The sequence below is a fragment of the Physeter macrocephalus genome, chromosome 1 (genome assembly GCF_002837175.3).
Source record: "Physeter macrocephalus isolate SW-GA chromosome 1, ASM283717v5, whole genome shotgun sequence".
NCBI lineage: Eukaryota > Metazoa > Chordata > Mammalia > Artiodactyla > Physeteridae > Physeter > Physeter macrocephalus.
This window is the reverse complement of record NC_041214.2, coordinates 118,322,888-118,348,161: the sequence shown is the minus strand read 5'-3', so window position 1 is coordinate 118,348,161 and position 25,274 is coordinate 118,322,888. Positions and strand designations below refer to the sequence as shown.

The following is a 25,274-nucleotide window of genomic DNA, read 5'->3' as shown; positions in this document are numbered from 1 at the left end:
GCTTTAGAAATTTCTGTAACTCTAGTGGGTAAGGGCGAAAGGGGAAAATTATACTTAATAATGATGAAAGTATGTGAATGGCTCTATGAAATGAAGAAAAATGATACAAGACACTAAATTATGGGACATCCTTCATTCTAAAGCTGGAGAAATTTCTAAAATCACTTCTTTATTTTGAGCCACAGCATGGACAACACCAGCAACACAATACCCTGCAAGGATTTCTTTTTTTGTATTTTACAGCTAGTCCAAATTTTTCTTTAGTAGTGTTAACATACTCTTTTGTGCCATTCACTATCATTTCAATATTGTTGATGCTTTCTCCCTGTTTCTCTACTAAAAGAGATATCTGAATGAAAAGGTCCCTTAAATCCTTTATTTGGTTCTCCAAATTAACTAGTTCTTTGTGTCTCTGTTCCATCTCTGAGAGTTGTGCTTTAGTGATACTGATTTCTCGAAGTAAGCTTTCATTAAAAACTTCCCATTTTCCTTGATGAAGCATATCATTTACCTCTTCTTCCAGCACTTCTTTTCCAGCAACTTCAAGCTGACGGAAAATAAATGTCCTGCACTTCTCTTGCTTTGCTGCTATTGTGTCATTGTATATAAACATAGTTTGCTGAAAATGGCGGAACATCGCAGCATGCTGAGATTTAAGTATCCTTGTGACCACTGATGATGGACCGTTTTCATCCTCTGACTTTTTAACTTCTTTTACTAAATCATCCAAACGTCTATTAATGTGTTCTGCTTGGACTTTTATCTCTTTTGTAATGCTAGACTCTCTCTTAAGTAGACTAAACCTTCTCATAGAAGCCACCAGACTTTTCTGTTGCTGCCCAAATTTTTGAACATCACCTGTCAAGTTGTTAATACTCTCCTGTAGTTTTTGTATCTCATGTAGGTGTCTCTCAGCTACAGGCTCTCTTTCATAAATAACAGCTTGCTGCAGAAACACCCCTTGTTCCTCTGCTTCTGTAGTCGACACATCCTTGTCTCTAGAGAGCTCAATTTCCTTTGTTCTTTGCTTTAGTTCTTGAAGTCGGTCTTTCATCTTCCCTGTCCTCCTAAAAGCAAAAATGATTGTGTTGAACAAAGAAAAATTTGGTATTTCCCCCCAGTAGCAGTTGGCTTTACATAGCTCTATCTATCTCTCAGGAAAAATCCTCCTAGTTTTCTGAAAAGATGACTAAAAATTAGAAAAATCAATAAGAATTTCCTCATAAAGATCACTGAAATAGGAAAAGTAATGTAAAATATTTTGTAAATCACTTCGCATAATGCAGGGCTTCTATGAGTCCCATACAGTTGAGTAAAGTAGCTGAGTAAGCAGTGGTAGAGAAATAATTGCCCCCAAATAAGTTCTCAGTGTCACCGATACTGCCACAGAATAGATTTTTCTTGATTTAGGAAGCTATATCTTAGAATGGAAGATTTGACCATATCTTTTTAGGATTAAAAGTTCACTCTGAATGTGTCCTTATTACTAAAGATACAGTTCCCAGTTAATTTTGTCTATGTAATGTCGAAAAAACATACTCATTTTGCTAAAGGTGTGTAGTTCAGCTAAAACCAGTATAGTGACGGCAGATTCCATATGAAAGCTTTAAGCAATATAGGTAATGTTGAATTTGTCTCAAAATTTCTCAGGCTTCTGGATTGACGAACACATTATTTGACATAGCTTTGTTTTCTTATCCATTGCATATATATAGAAACATATTCTTGGTTTGATCATGCTGATTTCTCATTATTAGCATTCCTTTGCAAAGATATCCAGACTGTTAGAAAAAAATTTTTGTCAATTCATAATAAGTGATATTTTTACAAACATGAGAATATATAAAATCTTATTTGGGGGACACTGATAATATTGACACTTATTGTATGCTGTGTTGGTAGTTATTCATGGAATCAATTTGATGTACATAATTATATAGTGATATACATGAAGTGAATAAAAAGAAATCCCTGTTAATAAAATACTTTCTTTTCACAGCACATCTTGACTTTAGAAAGGCATTTAAAATGCCTTTCATGATATTTTTGTGGATAAGAGGAAGCTGTTAGGGAGTTACAAGTAGCTCATTGAATCGCACATAGTATCAACTAGAGAAAAAGGTCTCTAATGTGACGCTGTTATGCTGTGGGATTCAGTGCTTGATATGTTTATGCAAATATTTTTATCAGTTATTTGGATGTCATAGAAGGCATACTTATCAGACATGTTGATGGCACAAAATTTGGAGAGTTCTTTAGTATGTTGAAGTACAGAATTGGGATTTGAAAATTAAAATAGAACAGAACACTATACTAAAATAACAAAAACATGTTTAACTGGATAGATGTAAAGTATTGCACCTAGTTGTTTAGAAAACACCTCTTTACATGTATAAACTGGAAGACCCTTGAGTTCATAGCAGTGCTTATGAAAATCACTGGAGATTTTAGTTAATTTTGAGCTTTTTTTTTTTTTTTAAATATGGAACGCTTCACGAATTTGCGTGTCATCCTTGTGCAGGGGCCATGCTAATCTTCTCTGTATCGTTCCAATTTTAGTATATGTGCTGCCGAAGCGAGCACTAATTTTGAGCTTTTAATCAGAACTCTCAGACTAGTTATTATGCTTTCATGAATAATAATGTGATGTCTAGACTGACTAAGAAAGATATTTGTTCCTGACTCTATGCTAGTGAAAGCAAATGGGAGAGGGACTGTGTTAAGTATGAGATGAAAATCCACAAATTGGGAATTTCCAAACTGTCATGGAAAGGATGACATTGGAAGACCATAGTATATGGAGAGTTGTTGAAAGAAATGGAAATATTTGTTCTGAAAAAGAGAAGGTCGAGGGAATATCTACAGCTGTTTTCTAAAATGTGTAGATCTGTATATATGAGGGATTAGACTTACCTGGCGTAACTCCAAAGCGCAGTGTGGGTGGAAATTACATGGAGTGAGGTCCGGTTTAGTATAAAGAAGACTTTTCACACAAGTAGAGCTGTCTGAAGATGGAATGAACTGTTTCATGAGATAAAAACCTTGCCATCACTAGAGATGTTCAAGATGTTCTTGAATGACGACCCAGTCGAGGATACTGTAGAAATGATACCTGTATTACATAAAAAGTTAAACTGATATCCTGATAATATTCCTTTGGTTTTAAAGAACTGACATTCTGTCAAATAACTTTTGAAGCTTACTATATGCAAAGTTTTAAATGCTATAGTGTGTATTCAGTAATACCTGTCCTTGAGTAATTAGTATCTGAGGGGAGATGGACAATACACAATTAAACAGATAAATGAGATAATTTTAGATCTTGACAGATCAATTAGGCAAGGCCTCTCTAAAGAGCTATTTGAGTGTAGACCTAAATGTTGAGAAGATGAAGAGCCAAGAAAGTGCATCCTGAGTATTGGAGATGGGGTGCCAGGGCAGTGAATGGGACTGTTATGTTTTAAGAACAAAATTAATGCTTATATAGGTAGAAATTAATATGGGCAGTAACATTGGAGGAGTGAAGTCAGGACGGTAGGTGGGGATCAGATCACAAAGGGCCTTGTGGGTCAAAGTAAGGAATTTAGATTTTATTCTAGATGCAGTGGCGGACAGTGAAAGGATAAATAGGGTATTGACATAAGATTTATGTTTTTAAAAGATCACTGTATAGAGAATAGTTTCCTGATAACCTCCAGGAGAGATCTGGATGGAAACTAGATGGAATAAATGGGAACCATCTGGGATATATTTTGGAGGTAGAAGCAATAGGACTTATTGGTGATATTAACCCTTCAGTAGCACTTAACCACAATTACTTCTTGAAACGCTTTTAAGTGTTTCTCCTGGCTTTCCTCTTGCCTCTTTGGCTCTTCCTTCATCATTTTCTCCTCCCTGGTTTCTTCTCGTCTTTCCTACCGCTGAATACTGGAATGCTTCCACGCACAGTCCTCTTTTTATCCACCGTTGTTTTCCAGTCTCACAGTGTTAAATGCCGTCCGTTAGCTGATGACTCAAAGTTACATCTCAAGTCTAGACTGTTCTCATAACACTTGTCTACTCAACAGCTCCATTTGAATGTCTGTGTCTAAAATAATTTCCTGATCTTCCAACTCCCAAACTGCTGCTCCATCTCAGTAAGTGGCACCTCTTCCAGACTCTCCTTCCAGTCTTCTTCCAAGTCACCCTACCAAAAACTTTGGAGTCATTCTGGACTACGTGACTACTCTGTTTTGTGTCCCCGTCCCCCCTCCCCCCCTCACACCCTTATATTCAAACTAAAAGGGAATCTTGTCAATCCCTTTTTCAGGGTACATCAGGAACCACCTCCCTGGTTCCAGTCACCATCCTTTTTCACCTGGATTATTGCAGTAGTCTCCTACATGGTCTCCTTGTTTCTTCCTTTGTATCCCCGTCTCCTTTGGTCTTTTCTTAACACAGAAACAAGAGTTAAAATGTAAGTCAGATCATGTCATTCCTGTGCCTAAAGCCCTCCTTTAGTGTGATCTCTCAGAGGAAAAGCCAGAGCCTACAAGGTCCAATATGACTTCTCCACCTCTCCTTTTGCCCTTCTGACCATGCCTCCTACAATTCCCCCTCCCTCTGCCTCAGTCACACTGTGCTCCTGGTTATTCCTCACACAAACCTGGCAGGATCCTGCCTTAGGGCTTTGGCACTTGCTGTCTTCTGTGTTTGGAATGCTCTTCCCCATGTAGTGCTGTCTTATTCCCCCAACTTCTTTAAATCTTCCTGAGATGACACCCTCTCAGTAAGGCTGTCCTTGGTCACCCTATCTAGAACTGCAACCACCCTTCCCAGCTTTAGTTTTTTTCCTAGCACTTTTCACTATATTTTACTTATTTATCTTACTTTATTGTCTGCTCTCTTCCCCAAATATAAGCTCCATGAGGGCACGGATCTTTATTCATTCTGGTATTCCCAGCACCTTCACAAGTCTCATTTATTCAAGTTCTGATATTGAGCTCTTTATAGTTCATATTTTCCTGAGTTCTTAATATGTGACAGGCACTGTTCTAAGTGTGTTGTATGTTCTTTTAAGAACTCTGAATTAAGTATTACCATGCTTTCCATTTTACAGATGATGACATTAAGACCTGATCTTAAGTAACTTAACCAAGATATCAGCTTGTGGTAGAGTTGGGATTCAAATTCAGGCAGTCTAGTTTGAAGAACTCACTCTTTACTGTGCTCTAAAGCCTTCTTCAGTGGTATCAGATGCTCTATAGAGACCAGTTCAGATAAGTTCTGAGAAGAGGCAATTAGGTAAGTGAAGTGGTTGGGAAAGAAGCCAGATCACAAGGGATACTAAGACCTTGAAATCTGTTTTTGATGGAAAAAGTCTTTTATAGATATTAGCAGTCTACTCAGAGACATTTGTTGTGTACCTGTATTGCTGAGCATTTTAAGTACTGGTTGGAAACATTTAACAGCAAGTTTTTGTTGCCTGTAATGCACTTACGGTTTTCTGCTGTTTATTTTAAATTATCTAAAAATGTAATTCAAATAGCTTGCAGTCTTTTATTTTACCACTGATTTGCTATATTAAAAGTAAAAAAAAACTTCAGTCTGTACAATTTATGCAAATAAGAGACTTCTAAGTAGGAAAAGGATTTCATTCCCTCTGTCTCCCCACCTTTCCATTGTCTGTATTCTACCTTACTTGCAAAGAATAATTTCTTTACCTTAGGAACAAAACTAACCAGATCCAGTGGTTTACTAAGATCTGTGGGAAAACATAATAAGCTATAATATTAAACCTGGAAAATTTGTGAAAAGAAGATTAGTCAAGGAGGACTATGAGAAGGTGGCAATATAGATTGCAAACTTTGGGTGTTAGGAAATTAGATCAATATAAAACACTAATTTATTGATCCATGTGTTGGGCATACCTTCTAGGAAAGTATTGATATTTACTGGCCTTTGTCCTTACAAGCAGGAAATAAGCAAACTAGAGAAAAAATATATAATACCATGTGAGCATACTATTTTTTTTAATAAACTTATTTTATTTATTAATTTTTATTTTTGGCTGTGTTGGGTCTTCGTTGCTGCACACGCGTTTTCTCTAGTTGCGGCGAGCGGGGGCTACTCTTCGCTGCGGTGCACGGGCTTCTCGTTGCGGTGGCTTCTCTTGTTGCGGAGCGCAGGCTCTAGGGCACAGGCTCAGTAGTTGTGGCACGTGGGCTTAGTTGCTCTGCAGCATGTGGGATCTTTCTGGACCAGTGCTCGAACCTGTGTCCCCTGCATTGGCAGGCGGATTCTTAACCACTGCGCCACCAGGGAAGTCCTAGCATACTATTTTTTTAAGTCCTTTATTAAAGTGAAAACGAAGTGATTTTAATTGAGAAAGATTTCAGTACTAGAGCAACCAATTAAACATGCAGAAAGTTTGATATTATCATTTTTTATATTTTTCCCACCTTTTAAGTTATAATAAACAGATTAATTTATATGTATATATAATTTCATGTAATTAAGTTATTTATAATTAATTAGTTAATTGTATTTAACCTAATATAATCCTTAATATAAAAATTCAGATTTTAAGAGATAAATTGTAAAGATTTTTAGCTTTATAAACTAATTTAGGTTGGGATTTCTTGTGAGTTTTAAATATTCAGTTTATGAAAAATTCCACTTGGTCCCATTTTTATCAGTCAAGATATGCTTGGTTATGCCACAGTAATGTCCAGTCACCAAATCTTGATGGATTACAACCAGAAAGATGTGTTTTTCATTCACATTTCATGTTCATGTTGGGTTAGCAGGGGCTACTGGTTCCCATCTTGGTTTCTCAGAGACCTAAGCTCCACCTTTCTGAATGTGGTAGGCTGGTAGGGCAGTTGGAAGTACTGGAGAGTCTCTCATAGACGTTAAAATGCTGTAGCCTGAAATGATGCTGTCACTTTCCTTTGCAACTCCTCGACCAACTGAAGGAGGATGGTAGTGATATGTAGTCCTCACCTGTTCTCCAAAGGAGAGGTGAACCTGGTTTCTTCCACATCTATTGAATATTATAATTTGATTCCAAAAATAATCCTTAGAGGTTAACTAATCAATTTCTCATTTTTATTATGGGGAAATTGAAAATCAGAAAAGTTAAGTGTTTTACCCAGAGCTTGCTAGTAGTAGTACTTGTATAATAATGCAAACTTCCTGGCTGCTAGACCAGTGCTTTTTTCATTATAAGATGTATAATATAAATTTCCTAGAATGTATATGTTATGTAAAGCTGGGATCATCTATATGCTCTTTTGTATTCAGTATTTTATAAATATTTGATGATTATGCTGGAACAGATTTTTTAAAACACCTACAAACATTGGGAGGTGATGTAGAAACTTTTTTTCATGTGATAATTTTGAGAAAGCAGAATTACCACCCATGATTTATTATATGCCGCTGATAAAGACTAATCTTTCTAGAATAGAGGGAGGTAATTACTAAAGTCAGTTAGCCTAATGATTTATCTTGAATAGCTCCATACTGTTCTTTGTTTGGTTTAGTGTTTATCACCTCCTTATCTGTATGCTCCCTCTGGTATTACCATATTGATGCTGAAAATAAATTCCTCCAAAAGTGTTTAAAACGGATGTCATGTTGCTTTTGATATAGCCATAAGCTTTTCCTTTTCTTTCCCTCCTTCCTTCCTTCCTTCCTTCCTTCCCTCCTTCCCTCCTCCCCCCACTACATGATTTGAACAAAGCCTTTTCTTTTAAAAATGTTTTTAATGTGATTATTTTCATCATTAATACAGATACACAGTTTAAGAAGTCAGACCACTTCAAGGCTTATGAAGATATACAGCTGACCCCTGCCTGCCCCACCACATTCTATTTCCAGTTCCTCACTCCCAAAGGCAGTCATTTTCAACTCATTAGCTAGAGGTTGCTTTTAAACTCCCTATTTCTTGATAATTTGCTTATGTAGATGTTTACACTTTTTTCAGTTATAAATAATCTTTGCTATGAAAGATACGAATTTAACTTTTTTTTTTTTTTTTGGCTGCACCACACAGCTTGCAGGACAGTTCCCTGACCAGGGGGTGAAAGTGCGGAGCCCTTCTCGGATTTAACTTTCTCTTACAACCCCCATCCTTCCCTCAAATTTTTCCGCTCAATGTAATTATATCACAGTTTTTGTTATAGTCAATATTACGTGTTTACGTTACTAGGACTGCACAAATACTATATTTACCAGAATCACGCCAGAATCATATTACATATACCAGAATCACTAGGGTTATATTTCCTTTCTCAGAATAATTTTTTTCACTGTATCTAGGCTTTTTCAGTGGATAGAGTTAGGAGATGAATATTTTTATTTTAAGAAAGCTTTTCACTGAAGTATTTACACATATACAGAAAGTGCCCAAAACATAAATGTATAATTTGATGATTTTTCACAAAGCGAACGGACCCATGTAACCACTACACAGATCAAGAACCTTGTAACTTTTAAATTTTTCTTGAAATTATTAATTACCTAAGTTTTTCAGTTGCCTCATTTTGTACATATGCATCACTAATTCATTCTAAAAACTCTTCATTTGAACTGAAAATATTCTCTTAATGTATATATAGCAGGTATTCTTTTCTATTTCATTTTATTGTTTTATCTTTTGAGGCTTCTTTCTTGGAACCCTGATTACCACACAGCTGTTGTCTTGACCTGATTACCACACAGCTGTTGTGTTGGAATTTTTCTCTCCTTCTGTGTATTTTCTCCTCCTCATTCCTTGTTCCTCATCTCTATTTTTGGTTTATCCCCTTGATTTGAGGGCAGACCATAGCTTCCTTTTAAAACATAGGTGTGGTGATAGCTTGCATTTCTGAAAATGTTTTTATTCTGTCCTTACACCTGAATGATATGTTTTCTGCAGATGTAATTCTTACTTGGAAATTGTATTCCCTTAGAATTTTGAAAATTTTGCTGTGTTTTCTTTTAAGTTTCTTTGTTACCCTTAAGAAATCTGCCATCTGATTCCTGATATTTTGTATAAGATGTGGGTTTTTTTGTTTGTTTTTTTAAAATTTCCTTCCATGAAATTCTTTGCCTTTTCTCTTTATTCCTCGTGTTTTGAAATTTTGCAATAACATGACCTAGGAACGTCTTTTTGCATGTATTTGCTAGATGTTTAGTGGCTCTTTCCAATTTTGAAATTCATGTACTTATGGTTTCTTTTGGAGGGGATCCTAACTTTTAAAAGAACTTCATCTTCTCCATTTTCTTTGTATTGTTTTCTTTGAAATTGCCCTTATTTGGATGTTTACTTTATTAACTATTCCTCTAATTTTCTTAGTATCTGAAAAGTAGAGTGACTTGCCTGAGGTCACACAACTAAAAAGTAGCAGAGCCTACATTCAGATGTACATCTACTTGCCTGCAGATCTGTTATTTTTCTTTATTTCATAGTGAATAGATATAGATTATCCTAGTGAAACATGCTACAAATGAAGTTGATCTGTATCAAATATTGTATTATGTTAATATAAATGCTACGTTTAAAAGAAAAAAGTTCTTGCAGCAGGTAATATAGCATATTAGATCTAAAATAATTGTTAGCAGCTGTATTAGGATTTTTCATACAATCAGACCAAATTAAGCACTTTACAATTTAGAAAAAGTATTAGTTCAGGGACTTCCCTGGCACTTCCACTGCAGGAGCCATGGGTTCGATCCCTGGTCAGGGAACTAAGATCCTGCAGGCCATGTGGCGTGCCAAGCCCCGCCCCCCCCGAAAAAAAAGAAAAATGATTGGTTCTGATCCCACACACCTGTGTCATGGAAAAATCTAAAAAAATTTGAATCCTATCCTTGGCACCATGTAGAGATTGGGATTCTTGTATTTTCTTCTGCTGTACCTCAGTCATAGAATGAGATAAGACAAGAAGTGAGGTACACTGCATTCCTATTTATGTACACAGGTTTCTGTTTCCTATTCATATACTAACCTGTTACTATGAATTCTTACAACTATAATGTATATAGCAGATATGATGTTTGTTGTACTATTTTTTTTTAATTGACTTGTGTTCCTCATAATATGGGAAAAGAGTGATAGTATTGGAGGCTCAGATGAGAAATGAGGGAGGTATCAAAACCAAACAGATTTTGATTTTTTTATTAGAATTAAGTCTTATCTAATGCTAAGTAGCCTGACAATTTTTAAATTTCACAGTTCTCAAGAACTACAGTGTCTCTAACTTTCTCTTTGGTTGCATGGCTTGGAACAAATCCTGAAACAACCCCCTCTAATACACTTATGTCTAGCTAGGTCTTTCTTTTTTCCGTTTTAATTACACATAAATGAACAATGTCATCAAAAGGCTTTTTCTGAAGCATCATAGTTTAACATTTTTTTAGAAATAGAATATTTCAAATTGATACTGTAGCACAGTATACTTTTGCAAGTGCTTTTGAGAAGGTAAATTTTACTGTCACTGATTTTGGAAGTGAAGATATTTGACTCTCCCTTATAAAGGTGGTCTTATCCGGGGTTTCTGTGTTCTTGGGATAACAGTTTCCTGAAGGAATACCACACTTTCATATTTGAATAAAAGATACTTTAAAGAACTCTAAAATATATTGATATGTATTTTATATTCATTAATCTTAATAAATTTAGTAGCAAAAAGAAAGTAAATATTCTGAATCTTTTTTTTTTCTATAGATCTCTATATGTTACTGATATTAAAGGAAAAACAGTCAGATTTCCTTTCAGTGCTGTATATCATAGCATGCATATTATAGTAACTGATGTTTATATAAAATCAGCTCTAAAGTTTATACTGTGTTCATCTTGGTGTATGTCTTCATTTATTTCTTTTGAACATTTAAAATATATTTATGTTCAAGATCCTTTTACATTATTAGGTTATTTCTGGTTTCTTAGAAATAATTCCTTTGTTTATTGTGGCCACCAATTGTTTTTCTTGGTGATGGGCAAGTATATTTAGTAAACTTTATCAGCAGATTATCTTCAGTGGGGAATTATATTACACAAGAATGCCCTGAGTGCCCTGCATTATGCATACATTCTTAACCGCATTTTTGTGGTTGTCACTACTAGGGCCCCATGGAGTTTGCCCATCATAGCCCAGGTAGTATAAATACAGTTTCCCTCTATATCTGTGGGGAATTGGTTCCAGGACCCCCACAGAGACCAAAATCCATGGATGCTTAGGTCTCATATAAGATGGTGCAGTATTTGCATATAACTTATATACATCCTCCTGTATATTTTTACGTACTTTAAAAGTATACTTTAAATCATCTCTAGATTACTTATAATACCTAATACAATGTACATGGTATATAAATGGTTGTAAATAAAATGTAAATGCTATCTAAATAGTGGCTGGTACGTAGAAGTTTCAAGTTTTGCATTTTGGAACTTTCTGGGTTTTTTCCTGAGTATTTTCCATCTGAGGTTGGTTGAATCCATGCATGTGGAACCTGCAGGTACAGAGGGCTGACTGTATGGGCCTGATCTTTCTCTAGTGATTTCTATAGCCCAGGTAGTATAAATATGGGCCTGATTTTTCTGTAGTGATTTTGTAGCCTGAGTGAAAACCTCACTCCCTGCTGTACTCCTGGACAAGCCAACAGAGATTTTCCTGTGTCTGTATACAGGCTGTTCTTTTTCTGGTCCACTATTTCATATAGGAAACTCAATTTTAGTTCCCTATTATGAACAAACTCTAAACCCGAGCCTCTAAGATAAACGTGTTTTCTTCTTGTAGCCCATGGAGTTAGCTTTAATTCCTACTCTCCACCTTGGCTATGAATGTGTTCCCTCTTCATTTCTGGCACCTGGAAATTTCTCTTTCTTACTTCACATGTAATGATGTAGTTTAGAAATTTGTCTTTTTTTCCCCCTTAAGATTATATCAAACACTTCGCTACGTTTCTAGCAAGAGGAGTTTCTGTATCTGTGCATCTTCACTGAAAGTCATAGGTGATTATCTTTACAGAGTTAACATAATTCAGAATGTTCCCTAAATCCTTATATTCATCTGTGCAGAAACTGACCTAATGTAGGTATTCAGGTACATAAATTGCATTTTCCAGTAGTTGCATACTCACCGCTACATGTATAACTATTTCCAATTTAACTGTTTAATCTTATATCTTCACAAATTATAAGCAAAGTGAGATATCTAAGCATATTAGAATTTAAAAGTTGGAAGAGACAGAGTTCAAGAAGGCATAAAATAGTAAGTGCATAGTTGTGAAATCATTTAATTGCTTAGGTAAGTGAAATTGATGATACTACCATTTTATGCAATCTTTTCTCTACCTTAAATTTATTTTCTTAATATCCGAAGAGTTCTATCCAAATGTGAGCCATCTTTCAGCATGTGTAACTTACTGCTTTGCTGTACAGTTTTGAATTCTACTGTTAATAACTGTATCTTTGAGCTTAAATGTGATACTTGCAAAAAGAAAGTTAGAACACTAATTTATAAATACAGTAATCAAGTTTGACAATTTGTTTTGGGAAATACGAAAGTAAACTTGTATGACTCAAAAGTTTCTCCACTCTATTATAGACAGGGAACATTTCCAGGAACAGAAATATTTGAATAAAAATTATCTAGTGCTTTAAGAACTATGCCCTGGGATAGATACTTTATAAATTTATAGATTTTTTTAGCTAAGACATTTCTTTTTATAGTTACTGTAATGATTAAATATTTTAAGAAATGTAACCAGTTTTTATTTAACGAAAAATGGAATATTCTTTTGCTTTTGTGTGTGAAGACATGTTGCAACATTTCCCTAGTTCAAGGTGAAAGCAGCTGTTACTGGAATATTCACCTCTTTGGCTACTTAAATAAAGAAAACAAACTTAAAAAAATTATTACAAATTGTGTAAATTCTATCTAAGTTTAAATTATCAGACGTTTTTTTGTAATCAGCCTTTCAGTGCTTTTTAAATTCTATTAGTGCTTTTTAAATTCTGTTTTTTGTTTAGTGTAAATAAGTTAATTTTTTGTTGTTGTTGTTGTTGTTGTTTTTGCGGTTACGCGGGCCTCTCACTGTTGTGGCCTCTCCCGTTGCGGAGCACAGGCTCCGGACGCGCAGGCTCAGCGGCCATGGCTCACGGGCGGGCCCAGCCGCTCGGCGGCACGTGGGATCCTCCCGGACCGGGGCACAAACCCGCGTCCCCTGCATCGGCAGGCGGACTCTTAACCGCTGCGCCACCAGGGAAGCCCCTAAATAAGTTAATTGTTAAATTAACTCATTTAATGTAACAATACCATTTTTGTTTAAATATTAAGACTCCTGTAAGTTTGAACTCTCACTTATCTGATTAAAGTAAGCTGTACTTATGTAAAATTATTTTTATATTAAACTTAAAACTACATAGCCACAAATATAATGTGTTCTAGGTATTACATAGCCAACTTACAAGTTTACCCTTAAAACATTTATTAATTATAATTATTATTTTGATTTGAAATGGGTTCTATATTAAAATCTAACATAACAATTGTAAAATAACTTTGAAGAAATATCAAAAAATAAAACATGTTTTGGTTAAGCCTCTATACACTGTTTAATTTTGAAAGTGTCAGACCTACCTATATGTGTTGCATTAAATGATGTTGACTTAAATTTTTTAAATTATCAAATCAAATATAATATTGATATTAAATTTTATAATTTAAGTACTTTCAGTACACTAGCTGAAACATTTCAAAATTATAGTCTGTTTATAGAAGAAAGAATTTTAAGTTTGTTTTTATAGGGTCTGACTTTCTAGTGTTTCCAAAATAAAAGATATTTTTTTAAAGGACATAAAATAAAAAGTTGATTTTGTTTATGGTGGTCTATTTCTAGGAACTCTAAACCCAAATCTCATTCAGCATATCAGTAGTATATATGAGCACATCAGCTGCGTGTAGCCTGGTCCAAATCTGAACAAAACAGGTAACTTTAATTATCTGTTGGGCTCTTTTTAAATGTCACAGATTTCAGTCTCCGGATGTCTCACATTAAAAAGTACAAAAAAGAGTGGTATGTTTACCTTTGTCTTGTTCTTTTTGTTGCGTTTCCACCTGCGCAGTTGGAGTCCTGCCTGAGAGAAAAACTGAGTACCGTCTGTAATATTGTATTAAAATGTTATTTAAGTCTCTGTCTTATAGTTCACAGGATAATTTCTGTATGGTTTTCATTTAGTTAACTTAATTGAAAGCCACATAATGAAGTCAAATAAGTTAAAGTTATCGTTTTGTTGTTAATATCAAATGAGTAGAACAAGTTTCTTACCTCACCGCTGGAGAATCCAGTTCTGCCTGTTAGCTCCGTGTTCTTTAGATTAAAGGAAGATTGTTTTCAGTGGAGCTAGTTGGTAACAGGAAGTCCTTGTTAAACTGCCGAAGATGGAATACTTGGCACAGGCTCTGTAGTTCCGATCCTATATTACATATAAAGTACATTACTCACAAAAGAGGGGGTTCGTAATTAAGCAAAGATTACTTTGTTTTCTTTAGGTATGAAAACTTGCTAAATGTATGGAATTTGGAATAAATAGGAATGGAAAGAACCTTGGGTAAAGGCTTTTTGTTCAGTTTACTTTAAAAATTCCATCTTATTTTAGGGAAGTCCAAGAACTTAACTCAGAAAATTACCAAATTTCAGAACTACAGTAGCCAGAAAAGAGTTCATGTCTTTAAACCTGCCACCTTTCCTTTCTTTTTAGTATGCCTGCTATTTTTAAGTTTCTTTCATAGTTTTCAATATCAAAAACTAAAATTGTGCAGCACTATATGTTATGCTATTTATTATATCAATATAACAATTCAAAATTAATTTTTACCAGAGTGAAATATTTGTAGGAAAAGTCAGAAATAAAATTTCTCTCACACAACTAAATTTTCTTACATTCCCTTTTTCTCTGCCTGAGTTGTTATGATTTGAGGGTGAGAGGAGGGTCATTGCTATAATATCTATCAAAATAACATCTGTATTTATTCTTTGGTTTAGTAGTCCTACTTCCTGGAGTCTGTTCCCAAAATAAGAAATAACATATTCACACACTTTATTCCTCACAGACCTCTTTGTAAAATCAAGACATTGGGAACAACCCATGATGAAACATCTATACAATGAACATTTTGTTCATTAATAAAGAGTATAGTAATAAATAAGATTTCTTTATACTACTTCAGAGTAATTTTAGGATTTACCGTTTTAAAAAAAAGCATGGTGATGCACAAAAGTGCATCTAACTTTCGAGGAAGTACAGGAGGGTAGAGATACACGCACATAAACACCCCTTAACCAGCCAATAGCAGTGAATATCCATAGTGCCCAAATTGTGGTCTTTAAAATACCATTTCCCCCATATACATGTTTATATTATTAAAAAAAAAAACAAAATCAGTGGGAGGATGAATTAAAAACTAATGAAACTGCTTATACTGTTGGTGGATGTGAATTGGTGCAGCCACTATGGAGAACAGTATGGAGGTTCCTCAAAAAACTAAAAATAGAGTTACCATATGGTCCAGCAATCCCACTTCTGGGCATATATCCAGAAAAGACCAAAAACTCTAATTCAAAAAGATATATGCGGGGCTTCCCTGGTGGCGCAGTGGTTGAGAGTCCGCCTGCCCGTGCAGGGGACACGGGTTCGTGCCCCGGTCCGTGAGGATCCCACATGCCGCGGAGCGGCTGGGCCCGTGAGCCATGGCTGCTGAGCCTGCGCGTCTGGAGCCTGTGCTCCGCAACGGGAGAGGCCACAGCAGTGAGAGGCCTGCGTACCACACACACACACAAAAAAAGATATATGCACCCCCAATGTTCATAGCAGCCCTATTTACAATAGCCATGACATGGAAGAAACCTAAATATCCATCGACAGATGAATGGATAAAGAAGATGTGGGTCCAGCAATCCCACTTCTGGGCATATATCCAGAAAAGACCAAAAACTCTAATTCAAAAAGATATATGCGGGGCTTCCCTGGTGGCGCAGTGGTTGAGAGTCCGCCTGCCCGTGCAGGGGACACGGGTTCGTGCCCCGGTCCGTGAGGATCCCACATGCCGCGGAGCGGCTGGGCCCGTGAGCCATGGCTGCTGAGCCTGCGCGTCTGGAGCCTGTGCTCCGCAACGGGAGAGGCCACAGCAGTGAGAGGCCTGCGTACCACACACACACACAAAAAAAGATATATGCACCCCCAATGTTCATAGCAGCCCTATTTACAATAGCCATGACATGGAAGAAACCTAAATATCCATCGACAGATGAATGGATAAAGAAGATGTGGTATGTATATATATATGTATATGTATATATAAAAATAAATAATAGAATGTTATTAGGCCATAAAAAATGAAATAATGCCATTTGCAGCAGCATGGATGGACCATGGACCTAGAGATCATCATACTAAGTGAAGTAAGTCAGAGAAAGACAAATATATGATATCACTTATATGTGGAATCTAAAAAGAAATACAAATGAACTTATTTACAAAACAGAAATAGACTCACAGACATAGAAAACAAACCTATGGTTGCCAAGGGGAAGGAGGGGAGGGATATAGTGGGAATTTGGGATTAATAGATACATACTACTATATATAAAATAGATTAAAAAATAAGGACCTACTGTATAGCACAGGGGAGTATATTCAATATCTTGTAATAAACTATAATGGAAAAGAATCTGAAAAAGTATATATATGTACACATATATATGTATAACTGAATCACTGCTGTACACCTGAAACATTGTAAATCACCTACAATTAAAAAATAGTATAATAAAAATCAATAAAGAAAAAAAAACTAATGAAAATGGTTACCTATAGGAGACTAGGAAGAATAGTGGAAAAGAGATAGGGAAAACAGTTTTTTCTGATTTCATTTTGTTTTTATAGTTTGAATTTGGAACCATATAACTGTTTTAAAAATTAAATCTTAACATAAAGAATAAAACTATCTTTAAAAAACAAAAGCAGCCTGAAACAAATGAACCTAGTTATATATCTAGATGGTGGCATAACCGCACAGAGAAGGATTACTTCAAGTAATTTTAAAATCAGTATTTTGACTGCATCTCTTGTGGGATATATCTTATAGACAAGAATAACCACAAAGGGATCTTAATGTGCATTTAGTAGTGTTATTTTTAGTAATAATGTTGGTATTATTATGTTGAAACTCATAGGAGAGAGCAAATAGTTAATGATGGCATTATTAGGAACTGTAGTTTTCAGCATAAGGAAAAAGAGATACAAATTAAGAAGCTAAGTAAAAACTTGGTAATATTTGATTTAAAATGGAAAAATCAGTATGACCTCATGACTTAATTTTTTCTTTCTTAAAAACTATATTTTTTCTAGCTTTGTCCACTGCAATGGTCTAGAAGCAATGGCAAGTCAATAACGATAAATGTCCAGAAGTGCCCAGATTGTGGTCTTTAAAATACCAGTTCATACTAAAAGGAACCAGGGCTCTTTAGGGAATTGGATGAGTTCAGGTCCGGGCCATTGTTTCTTACAAAAAGGCAAAGAAGCTATAAAAGACTCTTGGAGCTGTACCAAAAGAAAACAGGAGCCAACACAAAAGGGACTCCCACTAACCAAAAATGGGTAACTTTGAGCCTCAAAAAGAACAGTAACTATAATAAGTTGAAACATCAAATATATTTTTAAAATCCATGAGACCATAATGATACCTCCCACAAACCAAAGAAAGCAACTTGATCATCTTTGGAGGTTAATAGGACATCAGTTCATTATTATGAAAATTAGGAAATGAAGGCAAAGGATCAAATATTTATCCTGACTTTTCTCTGAATTGTACTTGAGTCACCAAGTAGTTAATGAAAACTTACTTTTTAGCAAAAATCCAGCTAGTTAATGCAGATGGAATACAGAACTAAAAAAGTCATGATTTTATAACCACTTATATGATAATGGTATTAAAGACAGGTCATTAATGGTTGCTAAAACCATTAGATGAAAGGTTAATGGAAAACTTTATTTTGGACAAATCAGGCTGACTGCAGCCTGAATCCATGGGTCCATTTAACCATCACTGAAAGTGGTGCACTCAGATATTAAATGCCTCCTAAGTACTAGCAGCCTCTATGAAATATGCTTGCCAAAATATTTCACCTTGAAAGCCATCCAGCCTGTATATTTAAATACTAGATACAGAAAATACAGGGTGTGTATGTTAAATGACTTCATAAGGAAGATATCAGCCAAATCCTAAACATGGGAGATTCTATAGAAAAATGACTTGTTTTGTTTTACAGATAGATGTCATGGGAGGAAAAGAAGTGCTGGTCATAGTGTTGCAGGAATGGGAGGTGTTGGTGTCGGGGGTGATACTGATTCAAAAACACTTAAAAGAATAAATTGTAGTAATGTGTATCTGGTTTGGATCTGGATTTGGACATAGCACTTGTAAAAAGATATTGAGGAATATTAATTTTTTTAAGAACTTAGGTGTGATAGTGATATTGTAATATTTTTTAATTTTTAAATCATGGGGTGATGTGATATGACTGATGGGGGAAGTGGAAGATACGTAGATGAGCAAGAATGGTACAAAACTGATAATTTTTAAAGATAGGTGATAGGATTCATTAGATTTATTTTTCTATGTACTTATTAAATAATGTATATTTGCCTGAAACATATATCAAACCCTGACCAAGACAATATTTTATTCAACTTTTTGACCTCTACCATCTGATAGGCAAATAGTGGTATTTTGTGGTAATTCCTATTTTTTTTAAATGTATTTTGTTTTTTTATTTGTTGTTCCTCAATTTGTTCCTAATTGAGTGTAAGGTTTTCTATGCACAGTGCTGTGCTAAGTAAATTAGATAAAAGTGTCCTCACTTCTCCAGTAAATTGCACATTTATGTGGACACATTCACACAGTGGAAATACAGGTGAGCTCAAATAATACAAGCTCTGAATGAATATTACGTATTTAAAACATGATACAGATTGTATTTAAGAAGAAAAGGACATGGGATAAGAGCCTTTACATCATGATGCAGTGTATTTTAAGAGAAGGATATAATTAATGTGAAAGTTGGAATTGATGGCTGAGTGCTGTGGAAACTAGTCCACTTCTTTTTCTATTTGTACTTTTTTTGTTGGCCTGTTGACCTATTGCTTGTTTTCTTGACACTTCTCTTTACCTGATTTCCCTTTTATAGGCCAATTCTTACAAACTTACTTTAGCGGCAAAAAAAAGGAAAAATGAAGAAATAAATTGTACACTACTCTCTAAAACCAGTATGTTCTGTAATCAGTAGGGTTAAAACTTTGGAATAAGAGCATGGTCAAAATGTCTTTTACGTGGCTGTCTGATTATATATTTGCTATAAAACTACTTATGTCTCTCTAGGTTGGCAAATAAACAAGATAAGGAAGGGGCTTTAGGAGAAGCTGATGTGATTGAATGCCTGTCTCTGGAAAAACTGGTCAATGAGCACAAGTGCTTATGTCAAATAGTAAGTTTTGGGGGTTCTTCTGTCCTATGAATTATGTTCGGTATAACTTAGTTTTTGTAAAGGTGATAAGCAATTAGGGGGTAGGTAGCTAACCAAATAATTTATTAGTGTTTTTAAAAAATTTTTTTAACCTGTTCTCACTGTTTTTTAACAGTTCTCACTGTTCATTTGATATTATTACAGTGATATTTGTTTTCTATTTAGTTGTTACTGACTTCTATAAACTATCTTTCATGATTTCAAAGACTTTAGGCTTGCTCTTTGTTTAAGACATTGCTGACAGGACCTGTAAGCTATACAAACATGTCATGCTATAAATTTTATAAAATGGTAAAAGTATAAATACAAAATTTATACTTAGGAGAAGTTTGTAATGAATTTTGAAAAATTATATCAGGAGAGTTATCATACAGTCTTGAGAAGATGGACTGAGGATTTAATCATTTATTCTGGTTTCAGAAAATGATTGTTAGGCTGTCAATTTTAAAAGATGGTTACTGGGAACTCCCCGGCGGTCCAGTGGTTAAGATTCCACACTTTCATTGCCAAGGGTGCAGGTTCAATCTCTGGTTGGGGAACTATGATTCCACAAGCTGTGCGGTGCAGCAAAAAAAAAAAAAGATGCGTACTGCCATAAATTCCCTGGTATAACACTTTAAAACTTTCTGCTATTTTTAATAAGTAGGAGTATTTTTCTTCTGTAAGTTCAATTTTGTCTGTCAGTGAGTTTGTTCAAAATTTAACTGTCAACTTCTTGTGTCATAATCACTCTCAAAGCTTACAGATATAATCCATAAAATATTTCCACTCCTACGTACATACTAATGTAGTGATCATTGCAAAGGTGTGTTTTGTAAGTTGAAGCAGGTGCTTCATATCATTAATGTAATGGGTTAATCAATTTGATTCGCCAGTAATTATATCTTAATGGTTTATGAATAAATTTTTGTAGAGATCTTTTAGTTTTCATCTTTAAGTCAAATAAATTGCTGTTTTTAAGGAACCTTGTTCAGCAGTCTTGGGATATGGAAAGAAAATTGACAAGTCCATTAAAAAAGGCCTTTATTGGCTGCTACATATCATTGCAAGAGACTTTGATGCTTTAAATGAGCGCATCCAAAAAGACACAACAGAACAACGTGCTCTTGAGGAACAAGAGAACCGAGAGCGGGCTGAGAGAGTACGAAAATTACGAGAAGAAAGGTAAGTAGATTAATTTTGTAGCACAGTGCATATGAAAACTCAAAAACACCATACTTTTTTTTTTTTTTTTTTTGTGGTATGCGGGCCTCTCACTGTTGTGGCCCCTCCCGTTGCGGAGCACAGGTTCCGGACGCGCAGGCTCAGCGGCCATGGCTCACGGGCCCAGCCGCTCCGCGGCATGTGGGATCTTCCCGGACCGGGGCACGAACCCGTGTCCCCTGCATCGGCAGGCGGATTCTCAACCACTGCGCCACCAGGGAAGCCCCAAAACACCATACTTTTATTAATAATTTTTTTAGTTTTGTCTGTTTAGGTTCCTCTTTTTGTATGAAGGAAGATACTAGGTAAATTTTTTATTTCTGTAGACCTGCACAAGTTTGGTTGATAGGGTTCTAAGTCTGGTTGCTAGCACAATTGGCTTCTAGTGGGAAGAGGCCAGGGATGCTGTTAAACATTCTGTGATGCACAGGACAGTTTCCCATAGCAAAGAATATGTCAGTAGACTGAGAAATCCTTCATTAGTCTCAGCAAAGATAGAAGGTAAGCAGTTAGCGGATCAGCCAGCTGAAGCAAAATCTGATCTTCAACACTAGTTTTGTCTGAAAGTGGACTAAATTGCACTATCTCAGGTTTTAAAACATGTTTTTAAAATTATTTTAAAAATATGTTGCCTAAAGGGAAATTTAAAAAATAAGTTTAGCAAACTCTAAATTAAAAAAAAAATGTTTACATAAATTCTACCACAGAATCAGTTATAATAATGTTAATGCTGGAAGAAAGTACTCAGATTTGATTAGAAGTTAAATTTAGTTCTTAATCCCAAGATTTCTCTTTCTTTCTCCACTTACATGGCAGGGGAGGGAAGAAACAAAAAGATTTCTAAGTGAGCTCCTGTGAGATCCAAAATGGTCTTCCATCTATCTAAGTAGTATTGGCCTTCCATTTGCTTTAACAGTTGCAGCCTGGTAGGCAAGAACCCACTAACTGCCCTTGGTGAGGTGCTCCTTTATGCTGTCAAGGAAATCCGCTGATTACTGGTATCTTTCATTTAATTCAGAGATAGGACTTAAAGGAAAATATTTCTAGAGATAACTCTTCTGTCCTCAAGGGCTCAATAACATGAGCAGGTCAGTCATCTCGGTCTCTCTTGATAACAATATGAGGTGTTAGTTCCTATGAGAATCTTTATTTTCTATTCTAGTGTATATTTTCATGATATAAAGCTCAGTACAACCAGTCATTCATACAAATATACCTTCTGTGTATTTATAAAAATAAAATATATGGCCATACTTTTCTAAAGGCTTCTTTGCTTTTCCTCTACTTAGAAAAACAAAAAGAACAAAAAAATTGAGTTGGGTAAAAGAAATCTAATTAGTATTTTTTTTTTCAAGTTTTTACTTTTTTCATAAAGATATTCCAGGTCATGTTATGGCAGGCTTTTCTGGTACCCCATTCCCCTTTCCTCCTTTCTCCTAGCCATGCCACTTGTGGTCTGAGTCCTCTTCTGTTGAACAGAGACTGCATAATTAAATTTAGACAGGAGTAATTAAAAAAAACTTTTTATTGTTAAATACAATCTAATAGGTTTGGATTTTTTTGTTGGTTTGGATATTTTTGAAAAAACAGTAAAACAAGCTATTATTGGTATCTGAAAATAGTATATTAATACCAGATACCTGAAATTGCTTACTAATAAATGAGTAACATTAATGACTGTTGGGACTTCCCTGGTGGTACAGTGGTTGAGAGTCCGCCTGCCAATGCAGGGGACACGGGTTTGAGCCCTGGTCCGGGAATATCCCACGTGCCGTGGAACAACTAAGCCCGTGTGCCACAACTACTGAGCCTGCGCTGTAGAGCCCGCGAGCCACAACTGCTGAGCCCGTGTGCCACAACTACTGAAGCCCTCATGCCTAGAGCACGTGCTGGGCAAAAAGAGAGGCCACTGCAATGAGAAGCCCCAACATTGCAATGAAGAGTAACCCCCGCTCACCGCAACCAGAGAAAGCCCGCGCACAGCAACAAAGACCCAACGCAGCCAAAAATAAAAATAAATTTTAAAAAAATTAAAAAAAAAATAATGACCTGTAAGTATGTTTATATACAGAGTGCTTTCACATATATTACTTTACCTGAAATAACCCTATGAAGTATGTATTTTATTCCACATTTATGGGAAGGCAGAGGCTCAGGTATCCAGATAGATATCCAAGGTCACAGGAGTAGTAAATTGCAGATCTCTAAATTTTGGCTTCCTAGGTTCAGAATGAAAGGATATCTCTTTCCATCATAGAACTTAATTAATAAGTGCCGTAGTAATGAACATTGACATTGTTATACTATATACTATTGTTATACAGTCTAGTTGCTGATCTACAATAGTTATGTTTCTATCTTCAGCTGCTTCTTTTTTTTTTTTTTTGCGTTACGCGGGCCTCTCACTGTTGTGGCCTCTCCCGTTGCGGAGCACAGGCTCCGGACGCGCAGGCTCAGTGGCCATGGCTCACGGGCCTAGCCGCTCCGCGGCATGTGGGATCCTCCCGGACCGGGGCACGAACCCGCGTCGCCTGCATCGGCAGGTGGACTCTCAACCACTGCGCCACCAGGGAAGCCCTTCAGCTGCTTCTTTTAGTAACTTATTACCTTCATCTATGGGGCAACATTAACTTTAAATCACAGAGTAATAAAAGTCTCAGTAGTAACTAATATAGAAATACTTATTTAATCTAAGTGATATAGAGCAACTTATTTCTATAGCCTCTTCTACTTATGCAAAGCAACAGTTGTTATCTAGTTAATTTGTGATATATAACTAGACACAGCTTTTAAGATGAAGGTTAACAACAGGACTTATTTATCTGGTTAACATCAGTGCAGAGGACAGCATTTGTTTGGGAAGGTAATTAATAAATTGATAAATATAAACCCTTGTTACATAGAAAAATAATTAATATGCATCACTGACGTTAAGAACTCAGTCATAGGGAATGTCATTTTTGTCAGCATTTTTTTTTTTTTATTTCTTTCTCTCTCTCTGTCTCTCTCTCTCTCTTTCTCTCTCTGTCTCTCTTTCTTTTTGGCTGCGTTGGATCTTCATTGCTGCATGCAGGCTTTCTCTAGTTGCAGCCAGCGGGGTCTACTCTTCGTTGTGGTGCGCGGGCTTCTCATTGCGATGGCTTCTCTTTGTTGTGGAGCACAGGCTCTAGGCACGCGGGCTTCAGTAGTTGTGGCACACGGGCTCAGCAGTTGTGGCGCACGGGCTTAGTTACTCCGCGGCATGTGGGATCTTCCCGGACCAGGGATCGAACCCATGTACCCTGCCTTGGCAGGCAGATTATTAACCATTAATCTTTACATGGGGATAGTGGCCTGTTACTTGCAGAAAGATATCTGAAAATCTCTCAGTAATTCAAAGCCATGTCCAGATGTTTAAATTACTGAACTCAATAGCCTTAAACCTATTGGAAATGTTCTTAAACATGGTTCAGCATTTTCTCATAAGGAATTCCGATTTTTTTCCCTCAAACAATAGAGAACAAAGAGAGCGAGAGCAGGCTGAACTCGATGGAACCAGTGGTCTGGCTGAGTTGGACCCAGAACCAATTATTGTTAATCCTTTCCAGCCGATAGCATCTGTAATCATTGAGGTATGGATGGTGGCAAATGTAATTTTTATGTCTTAAGTTATAAAGTTGGAAGTTCAGAAAGGAGGCAGGGAGATAGAAGTATTTCACCAGAGGTTGATTATTTGTAAAAGAAATTAAATGGGGGAGATGGGTTAAAGGTTTGCTGCTTTTTCTTCCTCTTCAAATTTACCTTCTGATCTAGTATAAAAAGGGAAGATGACTTCAGAATTAACTGAGAATGAAAATAAAGATTGAATGTAGCAACTATCACAGTTACTCTTCTGATAAATTTTTTTGTCACTTATTTCATATGATAATAGTATGTTTACTCTTATTTACGTTGTCTTTATCCCTGTATTGCTATTACTATCCCTTTACAGTAATATATAGATGCTTATGGTGCATTATAGTACATAAATGATTTTCTAGTTATTTTCCTAGGATACTTAATGTTTGAAACTAATAAATTCTCTTATATCTGAATATTATTTATTTTAATTTTAAATGTCAGAAGTTTTACCAAAATTAATGTGTAGATTTTAATCATGAAGAAGTTATGGGGTTGTGTGTGTGTGTGTGTGTGTGTCCGTGTCTGTCTCTCTGTGTATCTGTGTCTTTGTTTTCATTTTCTACTGGTGTTCGGAGTTTGCATTGGCCCTGCTTTAATCACCTTCAGCAGCTATGCCTCCTCAGTGGCAGAGCTTCCTAAATCTCCTCTCCGTTCCCTCAGAGCTTAATGTGGCAGGTGGCTTGCTGGACCTGCCTGTATGTTCTCTATTCCTCTTCCCTGTCACTGCCTCCTTCCAGACAGGTACTCATCCGGAAAGGTGGATGATTATTTCTTCCTTGGGGCTGCTGCTGAGGAGGGAGGCAGCTCCACAGGTAAGAAGATGAGTGTAGAGTTTTTGGTGTTGCTTTGTGTTTGCA

At 35.9% G+C, this 25,274-nt stretch overlaps 2 protein-coding genes and 1 non-coding gene across 10 annotated transcripts in view; 1 reads left to right on the top strand and 2 right to left on the bottom strand.

Annotated features, from left to right (window-relative positions):
* The window catches only part of ARL13B (ARF like GTPase 13B), a 77,535-nt gene that overhangs the window by 34,928 nt on the left and 17,333 nt on the right, over positions 1–25,274 (top strand). For all 5 annotated transcript variants that reach the window (XM_055086052.1, XM_007101622.4, XM_007101625.4 and 2 more), the window contains 3 exons: positions 19,410–19,515; positions 20,516–20,718; positions 24,254–24,368. In XM_055086052.1, the coding sequence (XP_054942027.1) occupies positions 19,410–19,515; positions 20,516–20,718; positions 24,254–24,368 (424 nt within the window). The remainder of the gene's footprint in view (positions 1–19,409; positions 19,516–20,515; positions 20,719–24,253; positions 24,369–25,274) is intronic.
* Positions 136–14,469, bottom strand: STX19 (syntaxin 19). Of its 4 annotated transcripts, none has more exons than XM_055086065.1 (5): positions 14,057–14,469; positions 4,358–4,430; positions 2,914–3,112; positions 1,540–1,781; positions 136–1,067 (listed from the first exon to the last, which is right to left on the bottom strand). In XM_055086065.1, the coding sequence occupies exon 5, from the start codon at positions 1,052–1,054 to the stop codon at positions 170–172; it is 885 nt and encodes a 294-aa protein (XP_054942040.1). In that variant the 5' UTR covers positions 1,055–1,067; positions 1,540–1,781; positions 2,914–3,112; positions 4,358–4,430; positions 14,057–14,469; the 3' UTR covers positions 136–169. The 4 variants fall into 4 exon arrangements, with proteins under 4 accessions (XP_054942040.1, XP_054942039.1, XP_054942038.1 ...); XM_055086064.1 differs by having other exon boundaries at positions 2,914–3,097; XM_055086063.1 differs by having other exon boundaries at positions 2,914–4,430.
* Positions 2,477–2,583, bottom strand: LOC112064010 (U6 spliceosomal RNA). Its single transcript, XR_002891305.1, has one exon. It is a non-coding gene; the product is annotated as a U6 spliceosomal RNA (small nuclear RNA).